The sequence below is a fragment of the Gigantopelta aegis genome, chromosome 5, assembly GCF_016097555.1.
Source record: "Gigantopelta aegis isolate Gae_Host chromosome 5, Gae_host_genome, whole genome shotgun sequence".
NCBI classification, from domain to species: Eukaryota; Metazoa; Mollusca; class Gastropoda; order Neomphalida; family Peltospiridae; genus Gigantopelta; species Gigantopelta aegis.
In genome coordinates, this window is record NC_054703.1 from 19851258 (window position 1) to 19863310 (window position 12053).

Below are 12053 nucleotides of genomic sequence, written 5' to 3' on the forward strand. Positions count from 1 at the left end.
ACATGCTGTCCTGTCTAAAAAGAACTTTGAAATCCTTTGCTGCTTAATGATAACAGGAAAGAAGGAAATGTTTTGCTTAACAACGCACTCAACACATTTTATTTACGGTTATATGGCGTCAGACCTGTTTATGGACCACACAGATATCAATTAGCAGCAAGGGATCTTTTATATGCATCATTCCACAGACAGGATAGTACATACCATGGCCTTTGTTACACCAGTTGTGGAGTACTGGCTGGAACGAGAAATAGCCCCAATTGGCCACCAATGGGGATCGATCCTAGACCGACTGTGCTTCAAGCAAATGCTTTACCACTGGGCTACGTCTCACCCCTAATGATAATAGAGAATAGGTGGTGAAGCGGGTTTCTTCTCTCAAATATTCTAGACCCTTTGTCTTGTTGATCATTCTTCTTTGTTTGCTGAAACCATTTGGTTACGTGCAATAACATGAATTGAATTGAATTGTCTCATTTACAATATGTTTAAGCCTAGCTACAGAATAAGATGTGTTTCTCAACCTCAAATGACAGCGTTTTAGTCGATGGACTTAATATGGCTTTAAAGAATCATTTGTGGTGGGAGGTAGCCCAGTTGTACAGCACTTGCCTGATGCGTGGTCTGTCTGGGGTCAAACCCCATCAGTGGGCTCATTGAGCTATTTCTCGTTCCAGCCAGTGCACCACGATTGGTATAATTAATATCAAAGTTCATGGTATGTGCTATCCTGTCTGTGGGATTGTGCATATATAAAATCCCTTGCTATTAATGGAAAAATGTAGCAGGTTTCCTCTCTCAGACTATTTGTCAAAATGACCAAATGTTTGACATCCAATAGATAATGATTAATAAATCAATGTTCTAGTGGTGTCATTAAACAAAACAATTTTGTTTTCTCAGTCTAAAACATAACTTATCAATGCTACTCTGTGAACTTGACACATAATCATTCATTTCGGGTTTTTTGTACGAACATGAAGTCAACATAAATATTTATTTTTTTGTCAATTTTATTTAACGTTTAGGATAGTGGGCCTCAGGTGGCCATGGCAAGGTAGTAATATTTTGCCGAGTCTCGGCTTCCCGAGTTTTCCAATCACTAAGCACTCTACCGATAGTCTAATTACAACATCACGGCTACAAGAAGTCATGAAACGAGGGACTCAGGTGCGCTGTGACCAAACAAGAATGTTCTAATTGGGTAAATAGCTCATCATAGAGTTACATCTTGAGACGCTGAAAACGAAAGGAAGCGGTCTGGTTTTTTAGTGTGCGTGTAGAACAAAGCTTCACCACGTCGACGTCCCCTGGAGAGTAATTAATTCTCGTTTGTCATTGGTCAGCGTGGAACGTTGTCTCGACGTCAGAAATCCCAGCGGAAGATGTCCTTCCGCCGTTGTCTTATTTTATCATCTTTGACAAAGGCGGCTGTCAGTGACAAAGTGGCGAACACTTTTAATAAGAGTTGCATTTCCTCTCGGCCAATTTGTTAATTGCCGGCTAAAGAATACACATTTATTTCACTCAAGAAGTAAACACAGACAGTTGGCTTGCCCAAGCCGGCAAGCCAACCCGGTTTGTTAATTGCTCTTTAAAAGCGGGATGGGATCTTTATTAGTGGCAGAGTTGCTAGTCCGAGTGACTCCTGGTGGGGACATGTTCTGTAGACAATCCGGACAGTGTGTCCAAGATGGACATAGTTGAACCTTCAGGGGATATTAGCACATGTCAAGTGGTAGACTGATTGTCTGAGGTGCTGCGGGTAGTGGGATCAATATCAGTCAATGGACTCCTTTTTTTGTCTTCTTTTTTTTCTTTCTTTTCTTTTTTCTTTCTTTTCTTTTTTCTTTCTTTTCTTTTTTCTTTCTTTTTTTTGTCTCGCCTTTACAAATAAAACAGCGAAATATAGGTATTAGTTTTCTTTTGCATTAAAGTTTCACGTTTAGATCAGTTTCTCAAAGTTAATGTTCGTTTTGTTTAACGACACCACTAGAGCACATTAATTCATCAATGGCTATTGGATGTCACACATTTGGTGATTTTGTCATGTAGTCTTCAGAAGAAAAAGTGTAAAGTTTGTTTTATTTAACGACACCACTAGAGCACACTGATTTTAATCTTATCATCGGCTATTGGACGTCAAAAATATGGTCATTCTGACACTGTTTTTTTAGAGGAAACCTACTGTCGCCACATAGGCTACTCTTTTATGACAGGCAGCAAGGGATCTTTTATTTGCGCTTCCCACAGGCAGGATAGCACAAACCATGGCCTTTCTTGTACCAGTTATGGATCACTGGTCGGTGCAAGTGGTTTACACCTACCCATTGAGCCTTGCGGAGCACTCGCTCAGGGTTTGGAGTCGGTATCTGGATTAAAAATCCCATGCCTCGACTGGGATCCAAACCCAGTACCTACCAGCCTGTAGACCAATGGCCTAACCACGACACCACCGAGGCGGTCTCTTGAGAAGAAAGTCACATCTGAAAATACCACCAATCTTCATCAGCAAATAATAATTTAAAAAAAAACCCAGCACCGGTAGTGATATCTCTATTCTAATCTCAACCGTTTGTTGTTTTTATTTTAAAATTATCTGATTTTTAGTATGAATAACCATTACAAACATCACTAGTTGAAGACTCTTAATATTAGACCGATAACAAGAGTCTTGTGACCAAACTGTTACTGATTCTGACTTAGATTATGTAATTTTCATATTTCATTAGCTATCTTGTATAGAAGGAAGGAAGGAAATGTTTTATTTAACGACACACTCAACACATTTTATTTACGGTTATATGGCGTCAGACATATGGTTTAGGATCACACAGATATTTAGGGAGGAAACCTGCTGTCGCCACTTCATGGGCTACTCTTTTCGATTAGCAGCAAGGGATATTAATTTTTTTATATGCACCATCCCACAAGACGGGATAGTACATACCACAGCATTTGTTACACCAGTTGTGGAACACTGGCTGGACCGCTATCTTGTATAGATAAAGCCTAGCTGAAGAATATGTTCACTTGTGACTTTGAAATGATTAAATATTTAACTTAATCTGTATGTAATATTTAAACATGCAATATTATGTACAATAGCAAAATTGTCTTCGTGATGCCATCACTAAACACTCTTGGTCTGACATTGTAGCCAGTATAAAACCCAAGTTTTACACCTCACATTTCATAGGCATCCATTCAAATGTGTTGAATTAGAAAATTTAATATTTGTTCTGTTTTATTTAAAATAATACACTTAGATTGCCTGATTTGATATGCGTTTTAAAGTCATGAAATTTCTTAAATATGTCTTCCTTTTAATTATATATTTTCACCAAATTCCTCAATTTGTTATCGATTATAAATAGTTTATCAAGTACCTTAATTTGATATCCATTTGAATTAAAAATTCATCCTTATTCCCTAATTTGATAGACATTTAAAACATTTAATTTTACTAAATTTCCAACTTCATATTCATTTTATTAAATAATTTTACTCAAATATCTCACATCTCTGATATACTCATTTTAATTAATTTTAGCAAATAACCCTAATTTGGTATCCCCTCTAAGTGAGGACATTTAGCTATATATTGCAATTTAATTATTTATATTTATGTGCTATAGTAGTATAGAGCTGGCAAAAAACAGTCTGTTGTGTCTTGGTATTTTTGCAATGACTTTACTAGCCAACAGCTGTTTCTCTTAAAGAAAACAAAACGCCAAATTTTATTGTTGAAGTCAAGAAAATTGTTACCATATTTACCCTCCTAACAATAAAAATAAAAAAAAATCTTTTTTTTTAAAGAAAAAGGAAAAAAGAAAAGAAAAACCAACAATATTGCACATCTCATATGGTTGCCAGATTGTGTATAACAAGCCCCGCCCAATCATGTGCTATGCAAATTAATGCATAGATCAGTCCATAAATTGAACACAACATGTGGGAGTGATTTTTTTCTCCAGCCTTGGGAAACATGTTTGCCATCTTTGCTTAATTAGATTGAATCTGAGGCATAACTTGTTCCAACAAGAGCCGGTGTAGGAAATGTGGTGAAAAGCGCCAATCTGTAGCAAGTATATAGATACAGCGTTTGTGAGCAGTGTTTGTGAGGAGTCTTTGTGAGGACTGGCTCCTGTGCTTTAGCAACGATAACAAGAGAATAATCCTTTTGTACAGTTCTGTATGGTACAAAAGTGTTTGATTCAGTACGGTTTTCTACAAGAGAAAACTTGTTTTCATTCCTATGGTCTGTTGTGATGGTCCTTCAGTGATTTGTTGCCATGGAAACGGTGTGGAAACAACTGAGGTTTTTTACGGAAACCTGCGGTAGTGATGGACAAGCCATCTGGGAGTTTTTCATCCAGTACCAATTGGTTATTGCTGCTGCTGTTAAAACAAGTGTGGTCTCAACCCACAGTTTCAGAAAAACAACAACTTGAAACTTGTATCAAGTTATAGAACATATGACTTTATATATATATATTCAGAATTGGAGACATTGTGGGGTTTTTATCCAGTACAAATTGGTTATTGCTGCTGCTGTTAAGCAAGTGTGGTCTCAACCTACAGTTTTAGAAAAACAACAACTTGGAACAGTTATTAAGTTGTAGAATATACAACTTCATATATATTCAGAATTGAAGACATTGTTCTTTTTATCCAGTAATAATTGGTTATTGTTGGTGTTGTGAAACAAGTTTGGGATCAGTCCACAGTTTTAGAAACAAAAAACAGCAACTAAGTTATAGAATATAGGACTTTGTATGTATTCAGAATTGGACAAACTGATAACTCTATAATCAAAAGGATTTTTTTTTTAAACGGACATCATTCTGAATATCTATGATTTAGGTATTTTGTAATGCAATCATTTAATTAATTATTCTTAAGTTGGATTTGGCAGTTTTACCTAGTAATAATTGGATTGTCGTTAACAAGTGTGGTCTCAAAACAGAGTTGTAGAAAAGTTTCAAAAAACAGAATTTGCAACACATTTATTAATTCATTCTAAACTTGTGGGATTTTTGGAGTTTCACCCAGTAACCAACAACTGGCTTTACTGTTGTTGGCAAGTGTGGTCTCATTACAGAGTTTTGTTTTCTAAAGACTTGACTCAGAGTTATTACTTTATAGAAGATATACATGAATGCAGTAAACTGTATTTTGAAACTGTACACACAACTCAAATTTGGAGTTTCGGTAACTACTTAACCATTGAAAGGATTTTCAAAGAACTGGATATAATCAGTGAATATTATATACATAACTGAAATTTGGAAGTTTTGTAGCGGCTTAACTGGCTTAAAAGATTTTCACAGAACTGGACATAATCAGTGAATATCAACTATGTGAAAAAAAAGATACTTGAATGAATGAATGATTATTATAATATGGAGAACGGTGGAATTAAAATGTTTTTAAAATATAAAATATTTATTGAAATAGTTTTTTAAAGAGATGAGTTTGACAATGACCATGTGTCTAATTCTTGAAGTATTGCTCTTCATGGTTTGACAGTAAAAAAAAATTTCACAAAAGAACAACTGAAAGAAAAAGAGAATGCTGTTTGCAGCACATGTTCACATTGAGCCAATGATGAGGATCTTTGAAGAACAACTTTTATTTTACGTCCTTAATGATATTGATTTGTAATTCCTGCGTATGCAAAAACCATTGTGGAAAAGGAACTCAAGTTTATTGCCAAGTTTATATTTTTAGGTTTCTGAAGTAAGAAATAACACTGAGGAAATTTTAACGAAGCTTTGCTTCGCCACTTTGAAAGAACTACTTTGTTTTTAACATCCGGTATTCTGTGTGGAATATTTAAACAGTTCTTTGGCTACACCATGAACTGTCTTGATTTCGCAGTGTATTTAAGATTTCATAAAGTTTTTTATTTTGTGTGAATCTTTAAGTGCATAGCACCAACAGCAACTATTTTCATAATAACTGTGGTTTATTTTGTATGAATTTTTTCATTCTTCGGTTTTTGGGACTACAAACTGCTTTGGTTTCTTTAAAACAAGAAGGAAGTCATTTTTTTAAAGGAACGAGAGGTTTATTGTACATCAAACTTTTTGCTTTAGGAGTATATACTGCCTGGTATTTTAACTTTCTTAAGTGAGAAGGAGGAAATGATTTTTGAAAGGAACTAATGGTTTGTGCTGCATAAAAGTGTTTGACTTTTGAAGTCTACTTCAAGACTTTATTACTTGTGGGTTGTATTCTGTGGAAACATTTTCCTTGGAAATAGTTTTAGGATCCAGCAGTTTGTGTTAGTTTGTGACCGTTGCTGCCCCTAATCATGTTTTCCTATTCTGGTATGTACCCTAGTCGGTACTACATGCAGCATCCATTTTATCTATCACAGGTAATTCAAATTGGTTGTCTTTGGGTTTATTCTAATATGCATTGATAGCGTATTTCTTTATTCATTTCTTCTTTTGTTTATTGCTATTGTAAATTTGTTTATTTATTTATATATTTTCATTATTTTATTTTATGTATTTTTTCTTAACTTGTTTATTGCTATTGTGAAATTATTTATATATACAGTAGAATCTTGTTGGGTTCAACTCGGAAGGGTTGCATAAAAACATGCCTGACAAAACAGTTAGTAAAAGTTAATAAACATCACGGTTTTATCTTTAATTTTTTTTTTAATTCTTCATTTTTTGTAATATTATTATAATGCTTTAAAATTATCAAATATCTACTGACCAACCAAGTATTGTAATATTCTGTCATGCAAACAATCTTTTATTGTAATAATTTAAAAATTATTATTTTACTTAGAAGCCTTTTACAACAATGTTGCATATAAACATGCCTAACAAACCCGTTATTAAAGTTGAATATTCATCCATTAATTCCTTCTTTTAAAAAAAAAACCCAAACCATTCTTTAGTGTTAGTAATATTATATAACAATCATTTGAAATCATCAAATATCTACTGACCGAACAAGTGTTGTAATATTCTATCACCTAAACAATTTTTTATTCTACTCATTTGAAATATGATCCAGAACCTTGCTTTTTAAGGTGCGTGGGTGCGATCGCGCTTATACAGCGCACGTAATTTCAGTCTGACGAGTGTGAAAAACCGCCACGCTATACTCAACAAACAGCGCATGTAAAATAGATGGGTATATTTATTTCCACTATTCACAAAAATCAACAGTTTTCATAGCTCATTTAGCTGATAGGAAGGTCCTTTTATTAAAACAATAAAAATTAAAAACATGGCAGTGGCTTAAATACTGGTTTAATAGACAATTTTGTAGATGTACCAGTCAAAATCCAATCGGAGCTACACTGCCTATTTTATTTATTTTGGAGTGTGCGCCTTAGCATATTTGAGGTGTGTGATTTTCCACTCGCCAAGGACTGATGATCATTTGCTGATTACAATATTTCATGCAGATTATTCTCTTCATGTATTGGTTACAGAACTGTAATTTGATGTGACCCACCATTTGGTTCTATGGTGAATGTTATACAGTCTGGCAGTCACTATGCATCAAATAAACTGTTCATTAATGATTCATAATAAAATAGTTTGATTTTATTTTGCCTATAATTACAGTAACAGCTGGAAATACTAACATTCAAATGTAAAGTTGATTCATTTATTAGATATTTGATTGGGTTACACACATGTATTTAACAGAAATATTTCAGGTCACCTAACAATCAGTTACCTTGGTAACAATTCAAAACCATTGAACATCGACTGAATAGTCAGGGGTTGAAATTAATAGTAATAGTAGAAATTGCTGGGGAAAAGTCCAAGTCTGATGGGTGAATAACTATTTTTTAAATAACTTCATTTTATTATTTTTATTGTTGGCAGATTTGTAAATCAAGTAATAAAAAAAGGCCATGGTTTTATTTCCCGGAGGTTGGGGGGGGGGGGGGGGGGGGGGGGGGGGGGGCACAAATAAAAAATAGTTTTGTTTAACGACACCAGTAGAGAGCACATTGATTTATTAATCATTGGCTATTGGATGTGGAACTTTTGTTAATTCTGACATGTTTTTCAGTTTAAAAGTTAGTTTTGTTTAATGACACCACTAGAGCACAGATTAATTAATTGATCATCGGCTAGTGTATGTCAAACATATAGTAATTCTCAGACATAGTCTTTAAAGGAAACCTACATTTTTCCATTATCAGAAAGTTCTCTGCACTTTGCAACAGACAGGACAGCACATACCACAACCTTTTATACACCAGTCTTGGGGTGTGGTGTGTGCACAAATATTGCATATTTGTCAGTAACATGTTTACAACTAACAATGGACAGGACTTGTAATTTTTTTATAAAGGCTGGTAATTTTTCTGGGCTCCTTGTCTTCTAGGCCAGTGGAAATGTCTTTATTTCAACCCTTTGTAAAAACCAATGATGCTAGAGGTATATACATTTTCTTTTGAGTTGCTACAAATACCAGGATGACAGAAACACTCGACCAAAATCGGACATCACCGTGAAAAATGTTGAGTGGAGTGATTAATTGCTCCCCTAACTTAGATTACGGGTATCCATTTTAGATATAAAGAGAGTTGTTTTATTTAATGATGCACTCAACAGATTTTATTTATGGTTATATGACATCAGACATATGGTTAAGGACCACACAGATTTTGAGAGGAAACCCGCTGTCGCCACTTCATGGGCTACTCTTTCCGATTAGCAGCAAGGGATCTTTTATTTGTGCTTCTCACAGGCAGGATAGCACAAACCATGGCCTTTGTTGAAACAGTTATGGATCACTGGTCGGTGCAAGTGGTTTACACCTACCCACTGAGCCTTGCGGAACACTCACTCAGGGTTTGGAGTTGGTATCTGGATTAAAAATCCCATACCTCGACTGGGATCTGAACCCAGTACCTACCAGCCTGTTGATCGATGGCCTAACCACGACGCCACCGAGGCCGGTCCATTTTAGATATTACTGTATTGGGAAACAACCATAAATTCACATGCTAAAGGGAGCTAAATATGACTCCCCTTGAACTTGTCTCAGGGAAGTGACGGGGCGCGACCGGCTTTGGTGGCGCATTGGTTAAGCCATCGGACTACAGGCTGGTAGGTACAGGGTTCGCAGCCCAGTACTGGCTCTAACCCAGAGCGAGTTCTTAAGGGCTGAAGTGGGTAAGTGTAAAGCCACTACACCATCTTCTCTCTCATTAACCACTAACAATTAACAACTAAGTCGCTGTCCTGGACAGACAGCCCAGATAGCTGAGGTTTTTGCCCAGGACAGTGTGCTTGAACCTTAATTGGATATAAGCATGAAAATAAGTTGAAATGAAAGGATAGGGAGTGAGATTGATAGCCCCCTTAAACAGTGAGGTCTGCAAAGTTGATAACTTAATAAAAAATTAATGTGTAAGTTAATGGTAAAAATAAAAGCTGTAAAAACCCAAAATATTGTACACTTTGGGTGAACAGATTTTGAAGTGGTGCGTGTCATTCCAGTGTGGATGTGGTTTAAATTTCACTGTGGGATTTTTCTGACACTGAGTGGTTCCGTTTTCCATGACAGCCCTCCCCACATACTTCCCATTCCCGGGCCATTTTTGTGAAAGGGAAAAGGAGCAAACCACCTTCGGGTTCCCAGTAGTGATGGGAAGTGTGGCCGCCACATGTGTAAATATTGTCTTGTTTCGTGTTAGACCGGTGCCCTTCAAGTAATGTTCTCAACCTGCTCTTTATTTGTGCAACACAAAACGGGATATAATTTCAATTTTCATATGGAGGATCTGACATTCTTCCTCCGTGTACAAGATACAGGCAGGGCATGGCTCAGGTTCTCGCAAATGTTAAATATACAAGTTGCAAGTCAGGTGCTTACCATGTGTTCACAAGCCTACCCAATCAGTTCAGCCATTATTGTGATGGTTATTGTTGTTAGAGTTATGTCCCTTGTATAATTCAACATGTTATCTTTTAGTATTGCTAATTTTTATTGGGGGTTTTTATTATTGATTTCCATTTTTATTATTGCCAATATCCTCTTCTTTTTTTCTTTTCTTTTTTTTTTTACATCCATTGTATTAGGTGTATATATAATTACAAGAGTTAAGTCCCTTTGACATTTTAAAACATTAATTCAGTAGATGATTTCTTGGGTTTTTTTATTACCAACAAATACTATTTAAAAGTGTAAATTTTTTAAAAGTAATTATTTGGAAATGAACTGAATAAAGATTGTAAGGAAAAACCTTGAAAAGAAACATTTAAAACTTTCCGGGTATAGCTCTTCAATTTGAATTTGCTGGTAAAAATGCTTGTATAAGACTTGTGTCCCTTTACCAATTTAAAATATTAATTTTGGTGATGTTACACTCATGTGAAATAAAAAAAAAATGTATTATTTATTTTCTAAACAAGAATTATGTGCCTTAGCTAATTTAAATGTATAATGTACATTGTACTTTATAAAAAACATGAATATCTCAACATTAGAAAAAGCTCTAATTTCCTTGTGAACATATTATTATTGTAATTTGATATAAAAGGTATTTAAAAAAATATATATATTTATATTTTGCAGGGTATTTTTGGAAAAATATTTGTCTTTGTTTGAATTTTTTTTTATTCTGCTTTGAGATAAAATGTTATATGTAATTAAAAAACATAGTTGTGTGTCATGTTATTTTAATTAATTTTTTTATATATTTGTATTTTACAGGGCATGATGGGAAACAATATGCCTTTATCTCCAGAATTGACGTCTGCTGGGAAAACAACATGTCCGCCATATTACCATTATAGCAAGCGACCAGTGGATGATCCATCCAGAGGTAGGCTCTATATTTTCAGGACTTAAACTTTCACTCAAAGGATAATTTATACAGTGACACAGCTTTTAAATGATGTGAATTAAAAATTAGAATAGGGAACAGCATCTATCTCATTACTAAGTAAAGATTATAACAATTCCATTATTAAGTAGACAGTATGGAACTTCCATTACTAAGTTAAAAGAGTAAGGGCAAATTTACAAAGCCTGTTTATGACTTATCCGAATGTAACTACATACATTTACGGTGCTTAAACAACCAGCATTTAAGAAAAACGGGCTTCGATTCGGCCCTTACAATTTTGCTACTAAGTAAAGAGTATGACATGTTGTTACCAAAAACAAAGAGTATAAATTCTCTTGCTGAAGAGAGACTATGACATTTCTATTCCATGTAAAACATAACAATGCTGTTACTGTGGAATACCCCCCTCCCAGAATTTTTTTTTTTTTTTTTTCATTATAAATCCTGCATATGGACCTAGTTAATGGTTAGACAAAAAAAAAATATTGTCCTTGTCTGGTCAGCACTCACATCAATTTTCACACTTGTGTGTCATCATTTTTCTTTTCTTTTTTCCTTCTAATTTTCTGCAGTAGCCACAACAGCACCATCTTTACCAGAAATAATGCTGTACCATCTAAAATGATAATATCGTGAAGCACCGTGACATGTTGGGCCCAACTGGGGGCAAAATCGAAGTATTAAAAATTGCCTTGGCTATATAGAAAATGTTAAGAAAAGCAAATGAGATGGCACTATGGCTAATGAGGAGGGATCAAGGCAGATTAGACATAAAAAACTAAATATATGCACCTTTTCTGTGCAATCCATGTTTTAAAAAAAAAAATATAAAAATCAGGCCTGTAGGAACCGAGGGTGGGGGTGGGGGGGGGGCACGTTCCCCCCTCTTGTGAGCCTTTTTTTGTTTATCACATTAATGTTTGCCATTGTAACCAAAATCTGAAATAGAGTTTGTACCCGTTCTGTAAGCGCCCCCACCCACCCACCCACTCCCAAAGTTGTTCCTACGGGCCTGAAAATATGCATCACATGTTTCTTTTGGTCTTACTATGATGTTTTTTGTTTGTTTTAGGTGCGAGGTCCAGTGGAAAGTATACTCCACCAGAGCCTCGAAAACGACCCAAAGTAAGAACCTTTTATATACTACTTTGTTTGGGGTCATAATTTATCCACTTACCCCCTTTCCTTACAGCATCTGAGGTCA

At 35.2% G+C, this 12053-nt stretch overlaps 1 protein-coding gene across 7 annotated transcripts in view; it reads left to right on the forward strand.

Moving 5' to 3' along the window:
* The window catches only part of LOC121373365 (transcription factor 12-like), a 162176-nt gene that overhangs the window by 68502 nt on the left and 81621 nt on the right, over nucleotides 1-12053 (forward strand). For all 7 annotated transcript variants that reach the window (XM_041499965.1, XM_041499966.1, XM_041499967.1 and 4 more), the window contains 2 exons: nucleotides 10714-10825; nucleotides 11922-11974. In XM_041499965.1, coding sequence (XP_041355899.1) covers nucleotides 10714-10825; nucleotides 11922-11974 — 165 coding nt within the window. The remainder of the gene's footprint in view (nucleotides 1-10713; nucleotides 10826-11921; nucleotides 11975-12053) is intronic.